Below are 14,976 nucleotides of genomic sequence, written 5' to 3'. Positions count from 1 at the left end.
GTATGTGTTACACCAGTCAAATGATACCTCCATCACATGATACCACCTGGTCCACTTATAAAGCAGTCCCTGCTGATATTCTTTTAGTTAATAATGTAAACATGCACATACACCTACACTTTATTAATATGTTTACTAATGCCTAAGGCTATACTAGGATCCAAGAATTCCCAATTAAAAAAGTCTAGGCACCCTGGTGAAAATGTGTTACATCTAGTTTTGGTATTCTGCTCTACATCTACACAATGATTTTAAATGTATTCAAAATGTAAAGAGTTGAAATCTTTAAAGTTTAAATAAAATTAAACCATTTGATAAACTATGATTGTGATGGCTTACCATCAAATTCTGCAAGCAATGATATATCTTCTCCAAGTTCCGCTGTTACTGGTAGAGCTTGGCGAACCTTCAAATTTGTCTCCCTTAAAAACAAAAATCATATATTTACGTACATCTTCATATTTCCGTAATCTTTCATATTATAACAATGAAAGATTTAGTAAAAATTAAAAAAAAAAAAACAGAAAAGCAAGACAAATATGTATATGAGAGAAAAAAATAACAGCAAAAGGGTTCAGAATGTGCAAACATCCAGCTTTTGGAAATTAAATTTCTTTGTTGAAGAAAGGAAAAAAGGAACTGAATAGAAAGATTGAGATATTAATTTAAAGGGAAATTAGACATCTTGCATTTGTATAAAAATTGTGCTTTGTCCCAAACTCTTTAGGGAGGCAAAATCTGTAGGTTAGGCTTTCAAAATGCTTTAAATTACCTAAGGCAGCTATATGATTTGCAGTATTTGCAGATTACAGAATATGCTTTTTGTCAACCCCAGGGAGTGTGGGAGAAGCACGTGTTTTTCACAAATGCAAGAGGTGTTTAATATCCTTATAACAGAGAAAAAATAGCATGATTCCAGAGTGGAATGGAAATGGAGTAAGAAAAAAAAAATTGGAAACAATCACAAGTAGGAATGAAATAATGGAATTACATTGTATAGTGATTATAGAAAGAACTAGGATCCGATCAAAGAAAACAAGGCAGAACTGGTCAAAAGAAGCATTAAAAGTGCCATAAATTAAAGGAAGGTGAAAGCTTTCCCAGTCTGCAAAGCTGTAAATCCTGAATATTGTTCTTATGAGCAATGCACCTAACCCAACTACTTAGTTACCTTATTAATATGTGATGTTAGACCAAAGGCAACAGAACCAGATTTATTAATAAAATGTATTTATTTTTCACTGCAGCTAATTTGCAATGCAATTGTCAGCTCTTTATAAATTACTTTATGCTCCAGGTAATCAATGCATTGCATTTGAGCTGGTGCTTTAGTGAAACTGCTTAATTTACAATTTAATTTAATTTCAAAATGACCTGCAGATAATGTTTCAATAAAAACATCTCATCGCAGAAAGTGAGAAAAAGCTCTGCCCCTGGGCACACAGTCACACACTGTTAAACAATCTGTCACACAGTTTCTCTCACATATATTTTCACTTTCTCACACACACATCCTATTTCTTACTTTCTCATATTCTCATGATCTAACACACACAATTGTTTTGCAGTTACTATGGAGGTTGCACATTTATTATTGTAGCACCCCTACTTCTTAAAGGCACTAACAGCCATACCTTTACAAGGTAGTTTTTTACATATCCTATGCTACAGCAGGACAAGGAGAATGATAAATAAGAAAAGTAGGAATAAGTAAATATGATACCCTCTATCATCTCCACTGTGCAACCATTAACAGGCTGCATATATATATATATATATATATATATATATATATATATATATATATATATATATATATATATATATATATATATATATATATATGTGTGTGTGTGTCTACATAATAATGATATAATAATATTTAATCAAGTGTTTTACTGTAAATATTTAATATTCCAATGTTCTTTATATAGGGGAAATGTTTTTTTGTATTTTTAAATAGGTATTATTATATATGTTTATATCCATACCTGTATATATTAATAAAGATAAATAGACATACATTTTACATCAACATTGTAATATATATAAATAAATATATATTTAAAAATAACTATTTTTATCTATATGAAGAACATGAGAATGTAAAATATGTGTCACACGATTCGGTTTGCAAGCTGTAAATCTAACGCAGTGTTAGGTTAGCCCACTTTAAAAATGAGTTATCTTAAAGGGACAGTCTAGGCCAAAATAAACTTTCATGATTCAGATAGGGCATGTCATTTTAAAAAAAATTCTAATTTACTTTTATCACCAATTTTGCTTTGTTCTCTTGGTATTCTCAGTTGAAAGCTAAAACTAGGAGGTTCATATGCTAATTTCTTAGACCTTGAAGGCCGCCTCTAATTTGAAGGCATTTTTACAGTTTTTCACCACTAGAGGGCATTGACTCATGTGTGTCAGATAGATCACATTGAGCTCATTAACGTGGAGTTACCTAGGAGTTAGCACTGATTGGTTAAAATGCAAGTCTGTTAAAAGAACTGAAATAAGAGGGCAGTTTGCAGAGGCTTAGATACAAGGTAATCACAGAGGTAAAATGTGTATTAATATAACTGTGTTAGTTATGCAAAACTGAGGAATGGGTAATAAAGGGATTATCTACCTTTTAAAACAATAAAAAGTCTGGTGTAGACTGTCCCTTTAAAGGAATATAAAACACAAAATGTTTCTTTATTTATTTAGATAGAGCATGACATTTTAAACAAGTTTCCAATTTACTTCTATTATAACATTTTCCTATTTTTTATTGTTATCCTTTGTTGAAAAGCAGGGGATGTAAGCTCAGTAGTGTGCACGTGTCTGCAGCACTATATGGCAGTAGTTTTGCAACAATGTTATACATTAGCAAGAGCACTAGATGGCAGCACTGTTTCCTGTCATGCAGTGTTTTAGGCATGTGCACGCTACCTACCTAGGTATCTCTTTAACAAAGAATAACATAAGCACAAAGCAAATTTGAAAATAGAAGTAATGTGGAAACCTTTTTAAATTGTATTCTCTATCTTAATAATGAACGAAAATTTTTGGGTCTCATGTCCCTTTAAAGCTTGTAAACATTAAATATAAAATATTGAAAAAGAATTGATAATAATTATAGTTGCTGTAAAATATATATATATTGATAGTTTTACAATATTTTAGTACATCTGTTTATATTTTTCAATATCTTATAGTTAATAAATAAATAACTCATGTCGGGTTAGCACACATGAAGAATTAGTGAACTCCTGTCTGGCTTATGTGCGCAGAGCCCGACAGGAGTACACTAATTCTTCATGTGCACTCAACTGATATGAGTTATATTAAGGTCGATCAAATGAACAAAACTATTGAAGTCTGAAAAAAGAAAAGGGGGGATATGTTAGCAAAGGAAAAAAAAAAAGATTAATAACAAATTAGAACTTATCATTTTAAATCATAGCACAAGAATTAATTACATTATGTGCATTCTATGTAAAATGACTTAAAAGAGAAACAGTGTAGGCTAATATTACAGAAAACACATACAAAAGAGTTTTCCAAGAGGCTTCTTATGTGAAAGACCATCTCATTAAGGGCCTGATGATCAAAAACTCGCATGGACAGATATTGCGCAAATTCTTTGGGTTCTTTTTTAAGTATTATATTACAATATGGGTCTCTCCTATAAACTATGGCTAAATAAACAGCTTTCAAGCTAAAATGTGCCTTTCTAAAATTCTGTAAGTAACCTCACAGTACTGACTAAATACTTCTTAGATAATTTCACCAGAGCTGACAATTTTAGATCATTGAGCCCAAAGAATTTTACAAAAGCTAAAAAAAAAATAAGTTTTCTACAAATGTGGAAAATGTACTTAATGCACATATTTCTCTGTAAAAATAAAGTTATCATCTCTTTCAGATCTTGTTGAGATAACAAAAAACACCTTCCCTAATTTATCTTGCGCCCGCAAACGGGCAAATTTGCACATTTACGGGCGCACGATAAATAACCAGCCATTACAGCACACGTTCAAATTGCACCTCCCTTGTAATACCAGCGCACATTTGCATGTGCTGGTATTACTGAGCTGAGAGCAATTATCGCTTTTGTGGAAGCAATATTTTGCGTACAACTTGTGATCTAGCCCTAAATAAGAAAGAACAGGACGGTTCTAGTAGACTCTCACCACCATGGAAGAAATTAATTTGTCAGGTAATTATACATTTTGTTTTCTTTCATAAGGTAGTGAGAGTCCAGAAGCCATCACATGTGGAATCTAATACCCAAGCTGTGGAGTCCACGAAACAAAAAAAAAGTTGTGACAAAAAGAAGGTATGCACATTATTGACCAGCCACTGCAGCCAGGACAAAGTTCCAGACAAACCCCGCCTCAGAATAGACAATACTGACCAGACAATGCAGCCTGGAGAAATTTCCTGCCAAAACCTGCTTCAAAAGAGGAAAACACATCAAAACTATAAAACTTTGGAAATTTGTTCTACAGAAGCCTAGTAGTTTAAGACGTAATAGACTAAGCTGTAATACAAGGTGGGGAAGGCTATAATAATTTCAACCAAGAGGTCAAGGTAATTGCAGAACTCTTCTGACCCTTACACCTTACTGAGAAAAAATCAAACAATGCTGAAGATTGGCTGAAGTCTTTAGTAGCCTGAAGGAAAAACCAGCAGAAGCTGCTCTGCAACTGTTTTTTATTTTAATGTTTTGGGAACCAGACACAAAGACATAATCATAATCTCCTGACTAAGGTTTAGAAACTAAGCTACTTTAGATTAAAAAAAACTGAAGCGTGTCCTGAGAACTTATCCGGAAGAAAAATAAGATAAGGAGCCTCGCAAGAAACTGCAGAAAGTTCCTGAGGAGAAGCCTGCAAAACTCTATACTAGATTAAGGTTCCACAGAGCCTTCATGAAAGCCTGAATGTAAGGCAACCTGGCGAGCTTCCTATGGTACAGACTGAAAACACTAAAAAAAAATTGATCTTTCAAGAAACTGACCGATAACCCCTTATCTAAACCAACCTGAAGAAATTGCAGGATGCTTAGAATTCAGAAAGAATCCTAACAACTTTATTATCACATCAATAAAGAAGAAAACCTTCCAAACATCCTGATAAAAGTTTCTTGTAGCAGCCTTCCTTGTTTAAATAACAGATTGATGACCGAATCAGAAAAACCTCTTTGGCGCAGAAACAGATGCTCAATCTGAAAACCATCGGATGTAGAACATTTTAGATCTGGATGAGAGAAATAGGACTGTAATAGAAAATCTTTTCTCCACAGCAGAGACCAAGGAGGGGAGCAGGTCATCTGAACCAGATCTGCTTAACTAATTCAGCAAGTGGAGGGTTTAGTTCTGCACAAGGAACCCATGATCTGGAATAGTACCTGAGGAGTTTGTAATTTAATTGAATTTATTTTAATTGTAATAAATGAGAAGCTATACCAACTTGCTTACAAACTGTTTGAGCACTTCCTGTCTGAGACACAATTCTTCTAAATGAAAAGACATACGATTGAGAAACTCGGCTTCCCAACTTTTGACATCTGGAATGATATTGGCTGAAATTACACTATAGCTGCAACAACTAATCGTCATAATCGATAATAATCGATTATGAAAATAGTTGTCAACGAATCTCATAATCGATTAGTTAGTTTGCAATTAGTTGGTCTGTGCACAACACCAGCTCCTTCACTCCAATAAATTCCTGCACATGGTATTGTGTTTTATGGTTATGTCCTTAGCCTAAAGGACGTCTACTTTTCACTTTTCAGGACAGTATACCTTTACAACTACTTGTGGTTTATGTGCAACCCAGATATAATAGTCATCGTTTGGATTGTTTATATTAAATCAGGTGATTTGGAACTATCCTTTTCATGATATAGTGCCAAGCTTGTTATTTACACCTAGCCCCTAGATTGATGGGAGTCATTTAAATTGATGTGCACTATTATCTGTTTGAACAATTATTAGCGTATTGCTTGCTATTGCTGATTATATGTACTGTATAAATAAATGTGTAAGGCTTTGTCCTGTTATTGATATATAGTCCTTAGCGCTTTTTATTTGTTTTGTATTGTTTTTTTTAATATTTTTAATAAATTGTAATAATATGTACCAGATTTAACCTGTATACGTATATATCTGTTATTTTAAGAGCGGACTAGATATTTTCCCCTAACCTTATAGCTGGTTATTTACCATTGCATATAGATATTCAAGATATTTTTTATGTTAGAATGAAGTCAAGGGTTACGTTATTGAGAGGCCCCGTACCAAGGTGAAAAACACTTTGCATTGGTGAAGAGCTAACAAAGATAAATATCCCACTTTGGTGAAATTGGCAAAACCCTACTTATGCATCTCAAGCACCTCAACACCATCTGAGTGCCTCTTCTCTGCTGCAGGAAATATAGCTGCAAACAGAGAACCAGCCTTAGCCAGAAGCATGTGGACATGTTGAGATTTTTGCATTTCAATGCAAAGTTTCTTAAAGAGTAAATAACAGAAAGTTATTAACAGTGATAGTCTAACGCTTTCTAGTTCTACCTCTTTTCAAACAGTTTTTGGTTTTGTTTAATTAAAAAAACTGTGCTCTGCTGCTTAATAATTGGACAAACAGTTGTGTTAATGTAAAGTTTTAGTCTGAAGTTTATATTTGTAACACTCAGTATGTTGATTTTATTTAAAATATAGGAAACAATTATTCTTTTTTTATCCGATTAGTCGATTAGTCGAAAAAATAATCGACCGATTAATCGATTATGAAAATAATCGTTAGTTGCAGTCCTAAATTACACAGTCATTAAGTTCAAACCAGCTCAGAATGTGAGATACTTCCTTCATCACCGAAGAACTTCAAGTTCCCTCTTAATGATTTATGTATGCCACAGCCATGAATAAGTGATTGAAATCTTAGGTACTCGCTTGATAAGTGACCAACTCTAAAGAGCCCTGAAAGTCGCTTAAGTTTCAAAACATTGATTGGAAACCTCACTACCTAAGCAAACCAAACTCCTTGAGATTTCTCTGACTCCCATCAGCCCCCCATCCTAACAAACTGGTGTCCATGGTAAACAAGGTCCAAGATGGTCGAAGAAAAGAAGCCACTAGTAAAAACCTACTTGTGAGCTATCCAGCAAGTAAAAGTAAGGGGCATATTTATCAAGCTCCGAATGGAGCTTGATGCCCCGTGTTTCTGGCGAGCCTGCAGGCTCGCCAGAAACAGCAGTTATGAAGCAGCAGTCACAAAGACTGCTGCTCCATAACCTGTCCACCTGCTCTGAGCAGGCGGACAGACATCGCCAGAAATCAACCCGATCGAGTACAACCGGGTTGATTGACACCCCCCTGCTGGCGGCCTATTGGCCGCGAGTCTGCAGGGGGCGGCATTGCACCAGCAGCTCTTGTGAGCTGCTGGTGCAATGCTGAATACGGCGAGCGTATTGCTCACCGTATTCAGCGAGGTCTGTCGGACCTGATCCGCACTGTCGGATCAGGTCCGACAGACCTTGATAAATTGGGGCAATAGTCTGGTCCTTTAGTCCAGACAGATTGATTGGGGTTGTTGTTGTGATTCTACAGCTTTAGGTTCATGTGAGAAATCAAAAAACTCTTTGGAACATTAATTTTCCAGCCATGACTGAGAAGAATTTGAAATAGTATGGCTATGTGAGATTCATCCAAATATAAAGAAGGAACTTGGACAAAAATGTCGTCCAAATAAGGAACTACCGAAATTCCCTGAAATCTTATCTTGTTGTTTTAGCAATGGTATAATGACCATATATAATTCTCAGTCTCTTCAATAGAATACAACCAGAAAATACAGGATATATGTATGCAGTGTTAAAAAATAGAAAAAAAATCTGAAAAAATATTTAGTGTGACCTCCCCGTACACTTGTGCAATAGCAGATTTACTGGCTCTCGTAAATCTAAATGGAATGGAACCCTAATTAATGTCATTGCTAACACCTGAATTTGTCCTACTATTTCATGTCAAAATTACTGCTTTTGAAAATGTCAATTACACCAGGTTTGTGCTTAAGCATTACATACATATGTGGTATGAGCTTAATTAATTGGAAGCCAAAGATCACAGAATTTGACAGACATAAAATCATACTCTTGCATCAGCAAGGCCACTCTCAAAGGGAAATCAGAAAACAAACTGGATACTCAAGCTGTTAAAGAAATTTGAAGAATCAGGGGAGGTCCAGGACAAAAAAAATGACTGGAAGGTCAAGTGGTGTTGGTGATATTGTCCAAATTGATGGGATCATGAATGCTGAAAAGTACAGACAGGTTTTAATTCATCATTCCTTCTGGAATGGTTTTATTTTTCAGCATAACGATCCCAAGCACAATGCTAATGCAATGAAACCATATTTGGAGAGACAACAAGCTGATAAAACACTGACAGTCATGGACTGGCCTCCATACCTGAATTTTATAGAGGCAGTATGGGATCACCTGGACAGAGAAAGAAATAAAAGACAACCTAAATCTAAAAATGAACTCTGGGAATTGCTGAATGAAGCTTGGTATAATATACCAGAATATTACTTCAGAAAACTTCAGGACAGTCTCCCCAAAAGAGTTCAACATGTGCTTAGTGCCAAAGGAGGTCACACTAAATACTGACTTTGACCTGAATAAGACATTTTGTTCTGAAAATTGTGTTTTTTATAATTTGTGTACATATTCCCTGTATTTTCTGTTTGTATCTTAATAAAGAGATGAAAAATAAATATGGATGGTCATTAAAACTTTGCTAAAACAACAAATCTAATAGTGGCCTAAGACTTTTGCACATTACTGTATGTGCTTGATATTCATGAATGTATTTTTCCTTGCCTATAAATTACTATATTTCACTTCCAATGATTTTCTATTTCATCTTCAACCTATTTCACCGCTATTGTTATAAATACGTAACATACTACTTCTGCAAATATGATAACACACATATATATATACATATATATATATATATATATATACACATATATATATATATATATATATATATATATATATATATATATATATATATAAAACATATATCCCTTATCACTCGGGTGCAAATGATTGTAATCTAGCCCAAAAAGTTATTTTCCCCATACATATATGGCATTAACTAGTCCATATTATCTTAGAGCGCTCTCCCCATTAGCACATAGCGAGCCTGTGTTTGTACGTAACTAATCTGAGAATCCAAACTACATTTATTAATTTTCTATGGAATATTGTAGTTTTATGATAAAAATTGTTTTTTGTTCTGCCTTTGTTTCGATGTACTGTATTTATATGGTTAGTTGCCTTTTAATGCATTTAAAGTGTTTTTTTTAATTCAACAAAATAAATGCTGTGGTCAAAGATCATTAACTTAATAAACACAACAACAAACCATACATTTGTATTCAATATTATTTATTTAATGTATTAAGTAAGGGTTAAAAAGTTATTAGGTTTAGCTAAAAGAACATCAGAGACATATTTCTTTGACAGCAAAATTCCAGCACAGTATATAAACACCCTAATTCCCCAAACTTAGCTCAAAACAAATCAGAGTAAAACAATTTGAAAATATGTAAAATTAAAAAGTTAACAGTAATATAACCCAATGTAAGTAGATGTTTTGATGTTTAATTACATCATTATTCATTCATTCACTGATTCTTTCATGTTTACAACATGAATATACTAAATCTACTTACCATGAGAGGCAGATGATTGTACATGTTGTAGCACACAAATAAATACTTTCAGACATTAGCAGAATGCGAAACATAACTCATTCCTCCAATATGAATTCAATTACAAGGTTCATTACAAAGCTATGTTAAAGACAACCAGAAAATAAAGTTACCCATGACAGTACTAATCATTCTCCTATGTTGCATTAAATAGGGCTTTTGGAATTTCATGCAAGTTACAGGCACCATATACCGGTAATAACCTAAGACGCTTTAACTTTTCTTTTTAGACATTGAAATAACTGTTTAATCCTTGTGAATATCCAGGAATGGGGAGTTACACAAAACATAACTGACCTAAAACTGTTAAACGAATTGCATCAAACAATCTGGAAGCATTAACCTTTTGAGACCCATAACCTGTCCGCCTGCTCTGAGGAGGCAGAGATCGCGTGAAATCAACCCGATCAAATACGATCGGGTTGATTGACATCCCCAGCTTGCGGCCGATTGGCCACGAATCTGCAGGGGGCGGCGTTGCACCAGCAGTTCACAAGAGCTGCTGGTGCAATGCTGAATGCGGAGAGCGCATTGCTCTCCGCATTCAGTGATGTCTGTCGGACATGATCCTCTGTTCGGATCATGTCGGACAGACATTTCATAAATAGGCCCCCATGTGTCTACAGCATAACGTAAATCCTCCCTGTAACACGCGAGAAATTATTTTTCTAAAGAAAAAGTGAGATCAAAATTTCAACCTACAGTGTAAAGGCAAGATACCAACAGTGATGATTTTAAAAATAAATAAAGGAAAAGATTCAATGATATGCTATTTAGGTTGGAGAGCCATTACCTGTGATGCCCAGCTGCATATTGACAATTGAAGAGAATGCAAGAGGGCTTCTATGCTGAACTTTGAAATCCACCAATTCAACTTGTGGATTTCCCATTTGTGAACAAGTTTAAGGTAAGTATTTGCTTTATGACCATTCACCTAAGTGAATAATTTGCTGACTGAATAAAGTCCACCTGTTAGAAACATGATACCCCAAATTTTAGTTTCATGATTCAGATAGAACAAACAATTTTTATTATCTAATTTGCTTTCTTCAACCCTTTCATGACAATACTTATTTGTAAATAAATTGAAATCACGTGATTGTTCATGCGATCGCTTGATTTCAATGATGGGATTGTGGGCACGCCCTCCAGCCCACAATCCCATATATTAAGCCATTATGGCATCAGTACAGCCAAAAGCCCAGTGCAGTTAGGACTGCATGGAATGTCCTAACGGCGGAAAGGGTTTAATTGGTATCCTTTGGTCAAAGGAGCAACGCACTCTCAGGAGCTAGCTGCTGATTGGTGACTGCACATATATATCTCTTGTCATTGGATTTCCTGTTCAGCAAGCTCCCAGTAGTGCATTGCTGCTCCTTCAACAAAGGATATCAAGAGAATGAAGTAAATTTGATAACAGATGTTAATTGAAAAGTTGTTTAAAATTGTATAGATTATGAAAGAAACGTTTTGAGTTTCATCTTCCTATAACTTTTTATAATAAAAAAAAAAATTCTAAGAAAGCTTAAAGTTAATAATCAATTAGTCAAACCAGGAATACTGTTGAGACAGTGACAGTACTGTTCAGGAAGAAGTTCCTCAGACAGAGGATTAGAATTAAGTAACCATCATCCTTGCACTGGAGTTTTTTCACTGTACCTGCAAAGATGTTACAGACCATCTCTGAAGTCCAGACAGAAATAAAGCTGAAGAACTAAGAATGTAGTGGGAAAAGTGAAGGACAATATGAATACAAAACGAGGAAAAAAAACTTGTAAACTAAGGATGATCCAGTTTTTCCAATACTGAACTAGAATTTTAGAAAGATTGAAATTGAGGCTATAGTTATATGCAACCAATAGTAAAATAATTAAATAACCTAAAAAGCATTTTCTTTTTGCACTTTTATGTCCCTTTCAGTTTTTGTTGCATTTTAAACTTAGCACTTTATATTTTTTATTTAATGCATTAAGCTTTTGTATTTTGAACAATACATTTAGGACTGGGATTTGTACAAATTCTAATTGTACTTTGTGTGTTTAAGAGCATATTTAAACTATTATGACTATACGTTATATATTTCTGTGTAGTTTTTACAAACTCCATTGCACTTTGTATTTTTTCTATGTAAAATGGACCTTGCAGTTTCAGAAATTCGGCTGGTCAGGGGCATTTATTGAGTGTGTATGAAGTTCTCTAAAAAGTCTAATTATATTCAATAAGGGCTTGATTACAAGTGGAGCGCTAATTTATTGAGCGCCAGCAAACAGGCAAATTCGCCCATTTGAGGGCTTGTGATAAATAACCAGCCTTTACAAGTTAATATTCTAAATCCCCCCCCCCCCCCAATTGCCACCAAAATACAGTGTGTAGTACTTATTAAAAAAAAAAAGTAGCATTTATCAGGTTGGTTTTGCGCTTCACTTGTAATCTGGCCCTCAGTATTTTACACCTGCAGGTATCATTAGTTTATCTCACAAACTGTATGCAGGTACAGTAAACTCAAAATGCACAATAAACTTATTTAAATCAAAGAAAAGTAAGGCATACTAAACTAGAAGAAAATGAGCATTTATATCTGTGCCAGGTGCTCACCTGTTAACCTCACATTCACATATGAGATTTGGCATTCTATAGAGCATCATTAATTTCTATGATTAAGTAGATCACATCATTTTGGGACTTCCAGTTTAAACGTCTTTATTTAGAGAGTATTTTATAATCAGGCTCATATTGTTTGCTAGAAACTAGAACATGAAGTATTTTTTTATTAATACATAGAATAAATATCAGAAATTAAAGGGCATTGTACTGTAAAAAAAAATTATGCTTACCTAATAAATCATTTTTGTTCATGGTAGTCCAGAGTTCACAAGCCTTGCCGTGTGGGATTTAACTCCTACTACTAGGAGGAGGCAAATAAACCCCAAACACCAAGAGCTTTTGAACCCTTTTACCTCGCTGTATATCTCAGTTTATCATATAGCTGAGCAGAGGAGAAGAGGAAATAGAAAGGCAGGAAAGAAAAATCACTGTACGAAGAGGTGCAAATAAACAAACTACCAACAAAAAACATCTAATAATTCAGAGTGGTATAGTGGACTCTCACCTCCATGAAAGAAAGAAATTTATAAGGTAAGCATAAATTATATATTTTTTCATAAGGTGGTGAAAGTCCATGAGCCTTGATATGTAGGATCTAATACCAAAGCTGTGGAAATTTGGGTAGGACAAAAAAACGGCAGTTCCCAGTTGCCAGACCCTGCAGACTGAAGGACGTTTCTGACAAAAAACAGATTCCGTGGAGGCAAAAATATTAAAATGATAACATTTAGTAAATATAAGTAAAAACGCTCAAGTTGTGATCTTGCAAATCTGTTCAACAGAAGACTCGTTTTTAAAGGCCAAGGAAGAAGAGACTGATCTAGTGGAATGGACTGTAATGTTTGGGAGGGCGGCTTCCTGCTATCAAGTAAGCTTTATGAATTACCTGTTTTAGCCAGGAAGCTTGTATAACAACTGTAGCTTTTTGACCTTTATGAGGACCCAAAAAATTAAAAAATAAATTAGAACTCCTTTGTAGCTTGTAAATAAAATTTTAAAGCTCTGACAACATCTGAATTATGTAAACGTCTCTCTTTAGATTTTCTAGGATTTTGGCATAAGGAAGTGACTACAATACTTTAATTTTTGTTCTCCGAAGACACTACCATAGGAAGAAAACAATATTGTGTTCTCAAAACAGCCATATCCTGATTAAAGATAAGGTAAGGAGAGTCACATGAGAGTGCCAATAGTTTGGAAACTCTCCTGACTGACGATATTGCCAAAAGAAAGAATATTTAATATGTCAATATCATGCATGGGCTCAAAAGGAGGAGCCTGCCAGATGGAAATAATTAAATTTAAATTCTACGGAGGAGAAACTGGTTTGATTACGCACCTAATTCTCCCTAAAGACTGAACAAAGGCTTGAACATCTGGAAGCCTGCTTATTTTCCTGTGATATAAAACAGAAAAACATAATTTATGCTTACCAGATAAATTAATTTCCTTCCGGATAGCGAGAGTCTACGGCTTTATTCCTTACTTTCGGGAAATAAAACACCTGACCACCAGGAGAAGGCAAAGACACCCCAGCCAAAGGCTTAAATATCCCTCCCACTTCCTCATTACCCCAGTTATTCTGCTTGGGGAACAAGGAAAAGTAGGAAAAACATTAGGGTATAAATGGTGCCAGAAGAATAAAATAAATAATAGGGAACCGCACATAGACAAGAAAAAAACTGACTTTATCTGGTAAGCATAAATTATGTTTTCCTTCTTAAGATAGGGAGAGTCCATGGCTTCATTCCTTACTGTTGGGAAAACTATACCCAAGCTCCAGAGGACAATGAATGAATAACGGGAGGGAACAAAAAGGAAGAGGCGGACCCGATTCTGAGGGCACCGCAGCCTGCAAAACTTTTCTCCCGAAAGCTGCCGAAGCAAAAACATCAAAATTGCAAAATTTTGAAAAAGTATGTAAGGAGGACCGGGTAGCCGCCTTACAAATCTGATCCATAGAGGCCTTGTTCTTAAAGGCCAAAGAGGAAACCACTGCTCTAGTGGAATGAGCCGTTATCCTCTCAGGAGGATGATGTCCTGCTGTCTCGTAAGCTAAGTGGATGACACTCCTTAACCAAAAAAATAGGGAAGTCGAAGTAGCCTTCTGCCCCTTACGCTTCCCCGAATAGACAACAAAAAAAGAGGAAGATTGTCTAAACTCCTTAGTAACCTGAAGCTAGAACTTCAAGGCGTGAACCACACTCAAATTGTGAAGTAAGCGCTCCTTTGATGAAGAAGGATTAGGACCCAAGGAAGGAACCACAATCTCCTGAATGATGTTTTGATCTGACACAACCTTAGGAAGAAAACCTAATTTAGTACGTAACACTGCCTTATCTGCATGAAAAATCAGATAAGGGGGCTCCAATTGCAAAGCAAAGATATCAGAATCTCTGTGCGCAGAGGCAATAGCCAATAAAAAGAGAACCTTTCAAGATAACAATTTAATGTCAACGGAATGCAGAGGCTCAAACGGAACCTGTTGCAAAACCCGAAGAACAAGATTTAGGCTCCAAGGAGGAGCCCCAGATCTAAATACAGGTCTGATCCTAATCAGAGCCCTAACAAAGGACTGCACGTCTGGAAGCTCAGACAG

The 14,976-nt window shown here is 35.1% G+C and overlaps 1 protein-coding gene across 1 annotated transcript in view; it reads right to left on the bottom strand.

Moving 5' to 3' along the window:
• ATP8B4 (ATPase phospholipid transporting 8B4 (putative)) overlaps positions 1-14,976 on the bottom strand; it is a 932,005-nt gene that overhangs the window by 434,227 nt on the left and 482,802 nt on the right. The window contains 1 exon segment of the mRNA XM_053717452.1: positions 340-422. Coding sequence (XP_053573427.1) covers positions 340-422 — 83 coding nt within the window.

This window comes from Bombina bombina, chromosome 6 (assembly GCF_027579735.1).
Source record: "Bombina bombina isolate aBomBom1 chromosome 6, aBomBom1.pri, whole genome shotgun sequence".
NCBI lineage: Eukaryota > Metazoa > Chordata > Amphibia > Anura > Bombinatoridae > Bombina > Bombina bombina.
This window is presented reverse-complemented; position numbering and strand designations above follow the sequence as displayed.